This window comes from Rosa rugosa, chromosome 2 (assembly GCF_958449725.1).
Source record: "Rosa rugosa chromosome 2, drRosRugo1.1, whole genome shotgun sequence".
Taxonomy (NCBI): domain Eukaryota; kingdom Viridiplantae; phylum Streptophyta; class Magnoliopsida; order Rosales; family Rosaceae; genus Rosa; species Rosa rugosa.
In genome coordinates, this window is record NC_084821.1 from 52258144 (window position 1) to 52273010 (window position 14867).

A 14867-nucleotide genomic window follows, 5' to 3' on the forward strand; every position below is an offset into this window, starting at 1 on the left:
ACTTAATGAAAGGGCTGACCTATTTCGATCAAAAAAAAAACTTTAACTATTCAAAATATTAAAATATCGTTAAGCAACTAAAATAAAATATTAATAGAATCGTTAGACGAGCACGTCTCAACGTATTAACCATCAAGCTATTTCACCTTGCACTTGCAGTCTAGTAGCATAAACTAAATTTGAAAGGAGTGACTACTTGTAATGCTTCTCATGCTTAAGAGTCACCGAAGGCCGAGATAAAGCAATTGGATAGAAGAGTTGCTAAGGAGAGTGAGAAAAAGGAAGAAAAATACTGTGGTTGATTACAATTGAATTTTATTGAGAAAAATGGGTAATTTCAGCCATATTTTACAGTAAACCACGTCACTTGGTGTGAATCACTGTTTCCAATCTTATTGTGGTAAGTCCCAAAACTAGTACATGACTTTTAGTAGTCTCCTACCAGAGGATGCAATAGTTTGATGAGAAACCACCTAAAATAATACAATACTTCGTTGGTTTTCCACCAAAAACTCTTAGGCCTCGTTTGGTTCACGGAAAGGAAAATAATTCCTTTGTCTTTCCCATGGGAAGGGAAATGAAATTTCCCAACAACTTTCCATTCCGATGTTTGGTAACGTAAGGAAAGTTATCAGGAAAGTTGTTAAAAAGTTGATAAATAATGTAATAAAAAAATATGTTGTGAGTAATAAATGCAAGGAAAGAAGGGGGGAAAGTGATTCCTTTGGGGTTTGGAAGGAACCACTTTCACTTTTATTTTCCCTTCCTTCAGGAAATGATTTCATTTCCTTTTGCATCCCAAACGCAGGAAAAGAACAAGTTTCCTTTCCTGATGCTTACTTTCCGCGAACCAAACGTGGCCTTAGTATTAGAGATGAAATTAGTATCACATGAGATGCCAAAAAGATGGATCATCAATCTCAACAAAGTGATTACGGACGAATGGACGATAAGTTGCATAGAGAAACCCTAAAAATTTTGGTAAAAATTAAAAGCTTGTGTTAAAATATTTAATAATTTATAAATAAAATTATTTTGTTTACTGTGCTTTTGTAGAAGAAAAAGACCGCTGCCTTGAGAGTGAAAAGCAAGCACAAGTGACAAAAAGGATAGCACTTGCGCTTTGAAGTGAACTACTGAAAAATAGTGAAACCAAAAGATCATTAGGGAAAGAAGGACCAAAGACGTTGAAAGATCTTCGAAAGAGGAGTCAATCTTGTTTGAAGATTGAAGAATAATTAGACAACTATGTAATTCTGAAGCGTTCAATAAAGATATTTTTTTCTCATAAGATCGAAAACATTTATTTTTTTGTCAAATTTTGAATCAGTCATTTTAATTTCGGCTCCCAAAAAACTCATTTTTATGGTTTGGCCGAAGAAGAAAATAAGGTCTCAAAAATGAAAAATGTGAGCCTATTTGTACATATGGCCCCAAATTTTCTCTTAAAATTACAAAAAAAAAGTACTAATTGCTCTCACAGTGGCTGAAGAAAGAAACCAAACCAGTCCTCAGTCTTCTCTAAACCCCAACAAAAATGGCTTCGCGTCGGCTCTTAACCCCTCTTCTCCGATCCCCTTCCAGATTTTCGATCTCAAACCATAACCCTACCCTATCAACCCCCTCGCAATCGCCTCCCCCCGCTTCGCCGTACGCCCACCTCCTCCGGAATGCTCTTCTTACCGGCCGCCGCATGCTCCACGCCTCTTCTTCTATCATCGTAAGCTCCCAAATTCACTTTATTTATGTAATTTGTGGTGGTTTCCATTAGATTGCTGGTTAGGACATGCTTGCCATTAAGAAATTTTAGGGCTTTAGTAGTTGAAATGAATTGAACTTTGATTGGTTACTGTGCTGTTCTGTATGGTACGCATTGTATTGTTCAGCTGATTGATCCGCATTTCTGGCTTCTGGTGTTGAAAAGCTTTAGTCTTGCTTGTTACGTTGTGTGGGGATCAAGTTGTACATTGATTTTATTAGCTAATAGGTCTTGCATATGTCGATTCCGGGATGATGTTGCCATTAGACTTTGATAAGAGATGTCAGGCTCTAATGATGGTTGGTGTTAAAAAGTGTTGATTTTGTGCTTGTATGAAGGTATGCTTTGACTTTGCTTGATTTATGTGTTGTTGCCGTTTTGTTCTGTCCAGTGCAAATGATTTTTCAGTTGATTGATCGACGTTTCTGGCCTCTTCTGTCGAAAGGCAGGGATCAAGTTGCACACTGATTGTCAGCTTTTATTTTTATACACTTGTCTTCCCTGACTAGGGTTAGTCCGGATGCCTTTAGTTCAAGGTTAGGGGGGCCATAGGGCTTTACTGTTTTCGGGCTGTGCTTGCTGGTTTGGCTTTACGAGGACTTGTTGCATTAGATTTGATAAGAACTGTTAGTGTTTTAATTATGTTCAATACTAAAGTGGTGCAGTTTGGTGCTTGTATGGATTTAAATGGTTTAAGTTTTGATTGACTAATGAGTTGGTGTCCAGAATTTCAAAATCTAGGTGGTATTGCTGTTTTGTGCTGTTCGGTACACAATCTTTCAGCGCATTGATCAACACGGGCTTCTTTTGCTGAAAGCTTTGATTTTCTATATATGATGTGTATGGATCAAGTTGTATATTGATGGTTAGCCATTAGATTTTTCCCGTGTCTTCATTGACCTGATTTACATCAGTTGATGCACTTCTCTTTAGACAACATTTTTTCTTTTCCCAACTTGTTGAAGAACTATTGAACCTTACTCGCCATTCTGCAGACTAACTCAGAGGTGCCTGCTTTGCTTGGCCGTATCCCATCTACTGTTCGATACCAAGCTACTGCAGCTACTTATCTTGGAGGACTTAGAACAACCTACAAGCGTTCCATCTCTTCTGCCCAAGCTATTCATGTGCCTTCTGTCCAACAGACCCTTGCTACTAGAACTAAGGTCTTATTATTATCCTTTCAAATGTTCATTTTTAATAGCATTTAATGTTGTGATTGCTTTCCTGCTCCCCTTTGGGCCTGTGCTTGGGTACTCTACTTTCAGTATACTTATATTTCTTGGTTCATGCACAGGTTGTTGACTTTCTTGCACCATACCAAAGAAGAGGAAATATTGGGTTGTTTGGTGGGGTTGGTGTAGGGAAAAACTATGCTCACTATTCAGCTCAACCTGGTGGCAAAAGTGGAGGGTCAGTTTTCAAAGGATAGACATGTTGACTTACTAGTTTGGTAATGCTGCTGTTCTTTCCATTATATCACCTCCCTTTGTTGATCAGATGGTTTTGTTTCTGTATGTGGTCAGATTCAAAAAACAGCGCAAGGGAAGAATGAAAGGACTATCTTGCCGAGGTAATCGTATCAGCTTTGGTAAATATGGTCTTCAAGCGCTTGAACCTGCTTGGATCACAGCTAGACAAATAGAAGCAGGGCGGAGAGCAATGTCACGAAATGCACGTGGCGGAGGGAAAATATGGGTACGAGTAATTTCAGACAAACCAGTTACAGCAAAGCCTACAGAAGTACGTATGGGCAAGGGGAAAGGAGCTGTCTCGCATATGGTGGCTGTTGTTTTACCGGGCAGAATACTTTATGAAGTGAGCGGAGTAGCAGAAAATGTAGCCAGAAGGGCTATTACTATAGCTGGATCCAAAATGCCTATAAAAACTAAATTTGTTGTCTCAGGGTAGGAATGTAGGACCAATGGAAAGAGTTTTTGGACAGGAAAAGCAATTGCAGGTTTCTATTTTCTGTTTTGAACACTCCATTTCACCATTCTTGCATTGAAAAGGAAAGACCTGATAAAGGAAATGATATGATTAAACCTCGAACAAATCCATTTGAATTTGATTGTGTATTGGAAGTATACGAGTATGCTCATTATTGTTTGCTGTGGTGAAAGAAGCAGTACCAATCGGATATGTTGAGACTCACATCTCTGCCGACAATTATGCGATAAAATGAGATTTACAGGATGCCTGTTACTTGCTCTTTTCAATATCGTGCAACGTAGCATCATGACTACATCTTATGACCAAGTGATGATAACATTTGACAACACCAGCCAAAGTTGGCTGCAGAATGACTTGCTCAAACTTATGGAAAAGACTGATTATAAAGCAGGCTTTGCACCTGTTATGAAGATGAACACATTACGAATTCTACTGTAGTTGTGCCGGTAAATGGAGATTGGAATTACTCGAATTAAATGTGTTAATTTGTAAATCAAATTGGAGTGAAGGCAATGACAATCAAGAAGCTTTAAAAGCCACCAGAAAAACTGTCGATGCCAAAGATTGGTCAGCAGATACATGACCTTCAGGTTTTAGGCCTGAACATTACATATCCATCCTTTCACATAGATGACATTAGTCACCAAATGTTTTCCAAATTTTATCCCCCAAATGGTGTGGTTAAGCAGTATCTTATTTTCTACAAACAGAAATCAGGTCCAACTGTCCAAGTCAGTCAAAGTATATGCATCAAAGAACCGAAAGAAAGAAAAATAAAAAAACCCAACATTACTTGGTGTACAGAAGTTTTGAGAAAAGGTTGTACTGTTGTAGAATGTCACTCATCTGATTATTTGATAAATAAAGGGAACAAAAAAAAAAGAAAAAAAGAGAGAAGACACTGATCTGATGGCAAAGAACCAAATTATTAAACATGAAGTCCATATCACCATCTGTATTAAGCATAACAAACGGTAACATTGAGTTCAATTTCTTCTGTGGTAACGATAACAATGCTGACTATGTTTGTGCACCATAATCTGATCGTAGAACAGCAGTTATCTGACCTTTAAGATGGATGATCAAAAGGCATCCACTTCATGTAAATATAGATTTCAGTCTATGGGATGCAGCCCATCTCTATAAAGCAGAAAAACAGAAAGGGAAAAAGCATAGAAACACATAAGAGACACACGTTTAACCAGTGTTCTGCAAGCCAGCTGCAATACCCTTCATTGTCAAGATAAGGGTGTCCTCCAAACCAGGGGCGTACTCACTTGTTGGGTTCAGCTTCACAAGTTCATCAGCTGGTTTGTTCGACTCCGTAATCTCCTTGGACAGATGTGGTCGCACAGTCACATGGTAGGTAGGATCTCGGATCCTTTTCAGTGTATATGCTTGGCAAACATTGAGGGTGGTGATGTATGAATCACGCAGTCGGAGTCTTTGCTTCAGGTGGGGGTCCCCTTCAAGAAGATCCTTGTGTCCAGCAATCTACAAGTAGAAAAAGGCAAAAGGTCAATTTATGCAGAGAGGTGTATTTCTGGCGAGACCCAAGAAAACAAGTGAAATACTGCATGAGAAATTTTGCAGTATATAAACCTGCAAAATAATTTTCATGAATTGCTCAAAATATAATTGAAAGATGTGGATTTACCTGCAAGAGATATTTCTGGGTTTCTGCATAGTCGGCTCTCAATCGCTCTCCGAATGACCATAGGTCTTCTGAAACAAGGAGTTTATCATACAAAGCAGCAATTCCGGGGTTTCCCTTGGCAAACACCATTTCAACCAAATCAATGGTGACCCTAAAGAACGGCCATTGATTGTACATATCCTGCAGCATGTGAAGGTTCCTAATGTCCTTCGCAATGACATATTTGAAAGCTTCTCCAAAGCCTAACCACACAGGAAGATGGAACCTCGTTTGTGTCCAGGCAAAAATCCATGGGATTGCACGAAGTGACTCAATGCCTCCACTAGGCTTTCGCTTTGACGGGCGACTTCCAATGTTCATCCGACCATACTCCAGCTCTGGTGTAGCCTACATCATATATTTCCAAGGTCATTCTGATGAAAATAGTCATAGTAAAAAACTAATGTGATTAGAGCAAGGTCTTATATACTTACAAGACGGAAATACTCGACGAATCTGGGTTCTTTGAAAACAATAGAACGATAGGCCTCTGTAGATACAACAGCCATTTCATCCATAAGTTTACGCCATTCTGGTTTTGGTGAAACTGGGAAATGCATTCCATGCTCTAGTGTAGCAGCTGTGAAACGCTGGAGTGTTCTAAAACACAAGAGCTCCTCTCCAAAAGACTGCTCAATAACTTCACCTTGGACAGTGACACGGAGGGAACCATGAATAGTATCAGGTGGTTGAGACAATATAGCAAGATGGGTGGGCCCACCTCCCCTTCCAACAGTCCCACCACGACCATGGAACATAGTTAGCTTCACACCAAAATCCTTAGCAACCTTTATAAGGTCCTCCTGTGCCTTGTATAACTGCCAGCCAGCTGAAAAACGCCCTGCATCTTTACCAGAATCTGAGTACCCAATCATGACTTCTTGCTTTCCATTGATCCTTTCCCTATACCAATCAATTGAGAAGAGCCGAGCCAAAGCAGCAGGAGCAGCCTCCAAATCTGCAAGCTTCTCAAACAGTGGAACGACTCTCAGTGGTTTCTTCACATGACATTCACGTTGCAGGAGTTCAACTGCAAGGACATCAGATGGAGCAGTTGCCATTGAGATGATGTATGCTCCAAAGTTGTCAGATGGGAGTTCTGCTATCACATGTAATGTATCCAAAACATCAGCAATTTCTTCGGTTTTTGGAAGATCAGGGCCAAAAAGCGGTCGCTTGCCACTAAGTTCAGATAGAAGCCACTGCTGACGGCGTTCTTCAGACCATTCTCTATAGGAACCAATTTCCAGATGCTTTGTGATGGCATCGATGACATCAGTGTGCCTGTCAGATTCTTGCCGAATATCAAGTCTCACAAGTGAAAGTCCAAAGGTAGAAACTTGCCTTAAGAAATCAAGAAGGGAGCCATCGGCAATTGCCCGATCTCCACAAGAGCAGAGTGATCTATAGCATAGTTCGAGTGGTTCCAAGAACTACATATAATTTAAATCTCAGTTAGGACCATAACCAGTTAACCAAAATAAATAAAAATGGAAGTGAATGTCCTAAAATGGCAGTACCTCCTCAACACTGGTCAATACTGCTTCCTCTGGAATGTCAGAGTGCCCACAGGCTAACAACTGACGAGAACGTTCACGTGTATGATAAAGCTTATCCCTTATATCACCAAGAATCACACGGTAAGGTTCGTTGGGAGGAACTTGCTTCCAAAATTCTGTATCAAGAAACAGAGGCAATGAGTATCACAACAACTGGAATGCTGACCAAATGACAACACAGACACACACACAGAAAATCAAAAGTGCATAAGAAAGGAGTATCCATATGCTCCCCAAGTATCTTCACCAAAAAAAAAAAAAAAAAGGGAGTGAAATTCACATTCCCCATTTTACAATACACACTCCATGTTTCCTTTTATAGTATCTTAACATCACATTTTTACAATCCACACTACAGAGAGACAAAACTGAAGATACTAAAAAATAGAAACATGGAGTGTGGATTGTAAAATGGGGAGTGTAAATTTCAAAAAAAAAAAAAAACACTTTAGGAAGAAAAAAGTATTATTATGTTATCTCACTCTGATAGTCCTTTTATCCTATTTGTTGACTACAGAAACTTATTATTGCATGGGGAAAAAATTGCAACTATAAACTAGTTTCTGGGGCATTACTATCTGGGAACGCTTAAATGGGCAGCATTGAGCTACAAGAAATCCCTCCAAGCTATCCGACTACCAATAAGTAGGCGAAGGTCATAACATGGTACCCACTATATTCATATCAGATATTAGTTTTTATCCCAAGTAATATCAGAGTAGATAAATTACCTATGTAGTGCTTTGCATCTCTCCTTGAGGACCTGTGAAGTACATCTGCGCGAACACGGAGTTCCTCATTGCAGCGCCACATAGACAACTGCCAGGAAAAGAAAGGACACTAGCTAAGTATTGACACCAATATAGTAACATAACCATTTAATCGAGTATATGAAGCTCATAATAGACAATTTCAAGATGCTCTGTCAGGTACCTCAAACATAAGATCCTCTATCTGAGAATAGTACAAGTTAGCAGCCATCATTCTAGCCAGAAGGCACACATCCCTTGTGACTTCAGGAGTTACTCTTGGATTACCTGCATCCCATGACAGAAGAATGTGAACCCAGTTGGTGAAAGAAGGAATGGTAACTAGCAATGTACATCATGCTTATTCCCAAAAAAATAACTACGTAAGGGTACGGAACAGTGTAATCAGGTAAGGAACAACACTTTTTTTATGTTCAATTTCACATTTTACTGTGTTTTAGAATATTTCTGGAAGTCATTTTTGCTTTTCTTTTTCCCACTACAAGACAATTTGCACATAATGCATGATCATAGTTTGATCAAGGGTCATACCATCGCGATCACCACCCATCCAAGAAGAGAATTGAATAAGTGGGGCATTGTAGGGAACGCGTTCATTAATCCCAATGTTCTTCAAAGCTGTGTCAACACGACGCAGAAACTTTGGGACACCATTCCAGATTGTTTCATGAAAGTAGCTCATCCCTGCTCTCATCTCATCTTGTGGAGTCGGAGCTGTTCTTCTGATCTCATCCGTACGAAATGCAGCTTGAATCTACACGAATTAGAATGCCAACATAAATGACAGATGGAAAATGCTAGAAAATTCCACTTTCAAAGCCCATGTCAATGACTTCAGAAATTGATAGTACATAAAGAATATATAAGCGAAATTGGTGCTGATATTACCTCTCTCTGAAGTGCCTCATCAATTTCCTGCTTATCATCTGGAGTAATGTCTTTGGCATACAACTGGGTTAAGCAATTCCGTATCCTGGACACATGTGTGGTGTGCACGAGAGAGAAAAAGGCGATAAGAATCTAAGCCATGAATTTAGTAGGGGGAAGCTCAAATTTCTAATGAAAATGAAAAACATTAAAATATCTTTAGAGATAAGAATCTGCAATGCAAGAGAGTAGTAGATTGACAGCAAACCTTCCATGCTTCTGAAGCAAGGATCTACGGACTGATTGTGTAGGATGAGCAGTGAAGACAAGATCTACAGTCTGATTTTTCAGAGCATCAAAAACCTCTTCCGGAGACTTCTTAAATTCCCCCACAAGCCTCTTGAGAGTTTCTTCAATGTCTGACTCAGTTGTTGCGGAATTTTCATCTGCAAAGTCTCCCTTTTTCAGTTTGTTTCGTCTGCGGTAAGCAATCTGGACCTCCTCAGCCAAGTTGGCCAAGCTAAGCATGTGAGCGAAGGATTTTGCAATAACAATGGAATCCCCTGGATCCAAACTTGTCAATACATTTCCAAGTTCTGACAGTTTTTGCGGATCATGCTTTCCTTCATATTCAGCAGAAAGCTCATAACACGATTGCACCTGTATAAAAACAAACACATAACAGATTATATAAGTATTCCTTAATTGCTCACCTGATAGCAATCATCACAGTAGCTTTCAGCACATACAAATGACAAATGTGGCCACGAGGCCAAAACAAAAATCCAAAGCTAGAAGATCTCAAATGTATACTGTGAAACTCTCTTAAATGAACTAAACAAGCTATAAAAGCCTAGAGAATTGTTGACTAAGATATCATGAGCAGTGCCAGTCCTCACAGAAATCCACTTTTTAACAAAAAAATGATTTTGGATATTCATCAAAGCCAACAAATCCACCCATCAGTCAAAAGATCCCTCAATCAAAATGATTTATACAAAGATTGAAATCGTTTTCGAAGTTACACCGACAGTTCCATGCTTTAGAATAGACTAGAAAAAGCAACCAATCCCGGAATTGGAACTCCAAGAGTTTTGGATCACTTGTATTGACCAAATCAAACCTGTATATCTCAAACTAAGAAGCCTAAAAAATTAATTGTTTATTAAGATATCATTAACAGGGGCCTTCATCGAAAATCCACTTCTCAACAGAGACTGAGATTTCAGATTTCGATCTTCCTTAAAATCCAACAAATGCATAACCTCAGTCCACAAATCCATCAAAACTATATGATATGGGTCTTGAATTCACAAGTAAAGTTCCATGCTTTATATGAACAAACCACAAATGCAACCAATTCCAATTGGAATTTCAACTTTTGGCATAAAGGGTATTCATCAAAACCAATCCCCAACTGATCAAAACCAAAAATTTAAACCAATCAAACTGAAACACTCACCGTTTCCCTGAGATCTTCTCCATGCAAATCCTGGAGAATATCCAGAAACCGATCCAAAAGCAGAGCATCATACTCAACAAGCTTGTCATCCTCACTCACTTTCGCCGGAACCAGAGCCCGAAGCTGAGCGTCTATAGACGCCAACTTCTCCAAACTCCTATTAGCCATTGCTCCCACTGAGCCTCCTCACTATTTGATATATATGAAAAAACAACCCAAAAAGGGAAACAAAGACAGAAAAGTCAGAAACTTGCAAACACCCAAAAGCAGAAATGACCAAAAGGAAAGAAGAAGAAAAAATGAGCCCCCCAATTTCGGATTGAATCAGGAACAATAGCCAAAAACCCTGAACAAGACCCACAATAATAGGGACTATGAAATGGAAAATATGGAAAGACAAGACGACACGTGTGAGATAATGCAGGGCATGAGTTGCTTACATTCTTACAAAACCAGAGCTTGTATGAAGAAGAATGATCGGTTTTTTTTTAGTAAATGTGAAAGAACTTTGAAGGACCCAGATGGGAATTTGGGAGTACCTGAATCTTAGATTTCAACCGAGGACGGTGAAGAAGACGAAAGCTGAGGACTGAAAAAGGGGGGGTGTGACTTGTGAGATCCAAAAGAAGCGCCGAGGGGGACATTATATAGAGAGAGAAGTCACTAGTGTTCGGGTTTTGTCGATGTCCATTAGTTTGGGTACATCACAATCACTGACGCCATGAGTCTAGTCACGTAGTTCTTCTCTCTTCTTCTTTTTCTTGATTGGCGGGGAATGGGGAATATCCTTAGAAAGATACTCTAATGGTTAGTCTACGGTTGTAATTTCCCTACGTGAAATTGCTTTTGTACAAAATGGAACAACACAAACAAGAGTTTTTTTTTTTTTGGTATAAACACAAACAAAAGTTAAGGAGAAGGAGATTGGGGGTGAAATTAAATTATTTTACCCTTAATAAAAACATAAGAGTAAAATGAGATAGAGACACCGAAAATTTTATAGTGCGTTATAAGAGTACTAAAACTCTAAATTCATGAATGTAGTGTAACTACACACACTGAGTTAATCCAACAACTCTCGACTTTAGAATTTCAATACTCTGGAACACTCTTCAAATCATTTATATTATCTCAAATATGAAGCTCGATAATTATTTTTCTAACCTTGGATTCTCAACTGATATATTTGGTGTTGTTTAATTTGTTCTTGTAGTTTCCAAGAGTTATTGTGTAAATTTTTAACTTTTGAATACTGAATTGATGCAAAGTTTGTCCTAGTAGATTTTTTACAAACAATACTTTTAGAAGTCGTCTTTTTTAGCTTTCTCAACTTTTTGTGCTTCAATTCTTAATTATTAAGATTTTCTCTTACAATATAAAAGTCGAAAATGACGTTGTAGACGTGCATGAGTGCGACGTAACTAACACCCCATTTCCTTGCCATGGTGCTTGTCCAAATTGAAAGCTTTGAAACTTCACCTAAATAATCTCGACAATGTATAACCCATGCCTAATCAGTCTATTCATTTAGCCATTATCATATAGTGAACTGTCTATTCTATCATAAGAATGTGTTTAATGCCAACATTAGAGCAGAGCCACTACACTCTTTCCCTAGTAATGGCTAGTTGAATTTGACATTTATCCGAAGTGCACTCCCTATTTCACTGATGCATAACCAACCCATGTGAACTCATCAAGGATATCACATCATTCGAAAAAAAAAAAAAAAAAACCTCAACCCTATCACTACATTGCTTGCCAACATAACGATGGTCACAACATTAATACATACAAAGATATTTAGAGACTATGTGAGTTTGATTCTAAATGAAATTATAGATACTAGAAAATGTCTACACACTCGATGAGTGTGAGAGTAATGGGGAATTATAATTATAATTGTGAGAGTGGGGAGTTTGAAATAGTTATTTTATTTTGTTTTATATTTTTATTTTGTTTTTCACGTTTTAGTCTCTGATGTTAAAATGTAATTCATGATATTTAAATATTTGAGGGTTGTAAAGGTAAAAAATCAGTTTTAGCTAACAAACAGGTTTTCTCTTAATAATAGTATAGATAACAGATCACAGTGAGGTTATCCAAATGTAGCCACCACCTTTTTTTGAAAGGTGGATTTCATTAAACGCATGCCAAGATGGCCATTACATATCATTCTGCTGCTTTCAACTAGACATATCAAGAAGTCGTAGCAAGAGAACTACTGCGATACATAAAGACAGACCATCTATATTCGAACTAACCGCTCACTTATTTAAAAGTGAGTCTATAAACTATGGAAAATAGCAAAGACATAGTAAATAGGCTCCTACCACAATGAACTAGAGTTTTTCCTTGCCCTTCAAGCTAGGGCTTGGAGGCTTGCCCGAGTACAAAACAGTGAGGACTTCCTCAGCAGAGACCTTTGTTGCCTTAGTGGTTTTATTTTTGGCTCCCAAAGGCCTTCCCCTCTTCTTCTTTGCATTTGGCAACTCAAGTGATGGTTTTGGCAACATAACTTCAGTCGGCACCAACATACCTCCTGGAGTTTCTACAAGGCCCAAAGACTTAGCGCTAAATTTCGAGGAGAATTCAGGCACCCTAACCTTTTTTGCAGAAGCAACTGGACTTGATCTTCCTTCAAGCAAGTCAGACATCAAGAAATGCAATTTTTGTGGGGAGGGAAAAGATCAGCCCCTCTTCGCTGGACCGTCTGCCTCAACTGGAACAAGAGCAAGGGAGTCCCCATCACTAGGTTCCCTCACTGTAGTATTTTTGATGATCACCGGCCTCCTTGGCTTGCTGGACTCAGGACCCCCAAACAACGATCTACCCACCGGTGGCAAAATGGGCGTTGTGATGCCTTGAAACCTAAAGGTTCCCTCCTTGAACTGATGGCTGTGTACTCCAAGAAACTGGTGAGGAAGATCCAGTTTACGAGCAACTGGTTGTTCCACGGTTTTCACAGCAGATGTCACCATGTTAGGGTTGCAGGGGCTTTTCTCATGAAAGACACAAGCACATATATCACACATGCCTACCATATTTTCATACAGAAAGTGTACCTCCTGCTCAACACCCTTAGCAAACTTTAGGGTTTTTTTTTTCAGATAAAATGGTTTCATGATCGAGTGGGATACATGAACTCGAATCTCCCCTGTGGCATCAAATAGCTTTCCATCGATGTCCAGATACTTTCCGGCCACCGTACACTACTAGCAAAATTGTCTATACCCACTGATTGCAATCAGTAGGTATAACCTCTATCAGTTACTGATATCAGTGTGGGAAGCCCAATAGCTACCCTACACTCACAGATGTTGTGTCTGTTCAATTTGATCGTGTGGTCTTTGGTCTCTCCCCACAGACAGAAAAATCAGTGTGGAATTTTTTGTGGGACCCACGCTTATCTCACATGAGATGAATTGAGAAATTAAATTCTTATATAAAATTTGTCTTCAAAACATCAGTGTGAACATTACATTAATCACACAGATAATTAAAATCTGTGTAAAGCCTTATGTTATAGTAAAAAAAAAAATATACTGTAATCATACAAATTTACAGCAAATTACCCGAGCAAACCTAAATCAAACCCATCAATCTGAAACATTAAATTCAATCAAAGGTTCTTTGTAATTCCAAAATATAATTTTTCATACAATATACAATTACAAATTACAATTCACATTGCTCCAAGTTTTTCCAAATAACAGTCATTGGAATGCAAAACCAATATTAGGATAAACCAAATGCAAATAAGTGCAGCTGCACTGCTTAAAAATATAGGGAAAAAAAATGCAGAGCCAGGGATGGTGCTGAAAGAAAGAAGCTTGGTGCCCAGAGAAGCTACCTGTGCTTAAGAAACAACCCATGATCATGGCATCATATATATCAATTGCAACAAAGGAAAGAAATCCAATTTCTATGGCAGTAACATTGAAGTTTTTGTCTATATCCAAAAACCAAATTTATCTAAATCTATGGATTGAGAACATTTACCTGTGCTTCCAAATTGTATTAGCTCTTTCTCTCTCCTCCGCCTTTGATTGCATACTTTGAATGCTACGTGCAAAACCCAAATCTTAGAGTACCTACTTCATAACTAAGATCACCAAATCATAATACAATCCGCTGCAAGAAACGGGAACTAAGAACACCGAAAAGATTTAAGATGCCCAATAACAAATTGATCATACAGTATGGGTAAAGGCATAGAGAGGAGGAGAGAATACACCTGGAACCGATTTACTATTTCTTGGGTAAAATACCTGCAACCGATCAACAAGATCTAAGTCGTCACTCAAAATCCATACTTGAAACAAGAACAGATCTGAGAATAGGTTAGAAACTAGTAGACGAATCCGGAGGAAGAGCTGGCCGGCGCAGAGAAGAGGGAAGGTGGCGGCAATCCGAACCGGCTGCTGCCTTTCGTCCAAGAAGACGCAAGAGGAGAGAGAAAACCGTAGGTGTCCAGAGAGGATTTCTAGGTGCCGTGTGCCGGCGCGTGACCTCGGTCCCGACATCATCGGACCTCGCGGAGGCAGAGATGGACTCGACGGAGACCTGTGAGCACAGTGGTAGTGGAGGTGAGTCGCGGTGGAGAGCGGAAGTAGATGGTGGAGGAGAGAGAGAAAAGCCCAGATCCACTCTCTCCTCAGGTCGCGTGGGTTGCCGCCGGATGTCAAGGAGGCTGCGTCGCGGTTTGCTGAGTGTTGCGATGGTGGCGGGGCGATGGGAGGTGGCCGGAAACGTGGAAAAAAATAGGAACAGTGGCGTGGCGGCCTATGGGAGTCGCGTG

At 39.3% G+C, this 14867-nt stretch overlaps 2 protein-coding genes across 3 annotated transcripts; one reads left to right on the forward strand and one right to left on the reverse strand.

The window, feature by feature from the left end:
* Positions 1-1455: 1455 nt before the first annotated feature.
* LOC133728195 (uncharacterized) lies at positions 1456-3846 on the forward strand. The gene is made up of 4 exons (XM_062155604.1): positions 1456-1720; positions 2755-2925; positions 3057-3172; positions 3286-3846. Exons 1-4 carry the CDS (start codon positions 1538-1540, stop codon positions 3668-3670), a joined length of 855 nt encoding a protein of 284 aa, XP_062011588.1. The 5' UTR covers positions 1456-1537; the 3' UTR covers positions 3671-3846.
* Positions 3847-4619: 773 nt separating this feature from the next.
* LOC133728194 (phosphoenolpyruvate carboxylase, housekeeping isozyme) lies at positions 4620-10764 on the reverse strand. 2 transcript variants are annotated; one of them, XM_062155602.1, is made up of 11 exons: positions 10606-10764; positions 10067-10255; positions 8873-9264; positions 8626-8710; positions 8269-8491; positions 7901-8004; positions 7699-7786; positions 6929-7083; positions 5843-6841; positions 5370-5756; positions 4620-5206 (listed from the first exon to the last, which is right to left on the reverse strand). In XM_062155602.1, the coding sequence occupies exons 2-11, from the start codon at positions 10232-10234 to the stop codon at positions 4910-4912; spliced, it is 2898 nt and encodes a 965-aa protein (XP_062011586.1). In that variant the 5' UTR covers positions 10235-10255; positions 10606-10764; the 3' UTR covers positions 4620-4909. The 2 variants fall into 2 exon arrangements, with proteins under 2 accessions (XP_062011586.1, XP_062011587.1); XM_062155603.1 differs by having other exon boundaries at positions 10507-10663.
* Positions 10765-14867: the final 4103 nt, after the last annotated feature.

Excerpts from the sequence above, each read along its gene's own strand:
- LOC133728195 (XM_062155604.1), top strand. The coding sequence starts at position 1,538 with ATGGCTTCGCGTCGGCTCTTAACCCCTCTTCTCCGATCCCCTTCCAGA. Across the intron at positions 1,721-2,754 it reads ACGCCTCTTCTTCTATCATC|ACTAACTCAGAGGTGCCTGC; the intron begins GTAAGCTCCCAA and ends GCCATTCTGCAG. Across the intron at positions 3,173-3,285 it reads CCTGGTGGCAAAAGTGGAGG|ATTCAAAAAACAGCGCAAGG; the intron begins GTCAGTTTTCAA and ends GTATGTGGTCAG.
- LOC133728194 (XM_062155602.1), bottom strand. The coding sequence starts at position 10,234 with ATGGCTAATAGGAGTTTGGAGAAGTTGGCGTCTATAGACGCTCAGCTT. Across the intron at positions 9,265-10,066 it reads GAGAAGATCTCAGGGAAACG|GTGCAATCGTGTTATGAGCT; the intron begins GTGAGTGTTTCA and ends GTTTTTATACAG. Across the intron at positions 7,084-7,698 it reads AGATGCAAAGCACTACATAG|AATTTTGGAAGCAAGTTCCT; the intron begins GTAATTTATCTA and ends TTCTTGATACAG.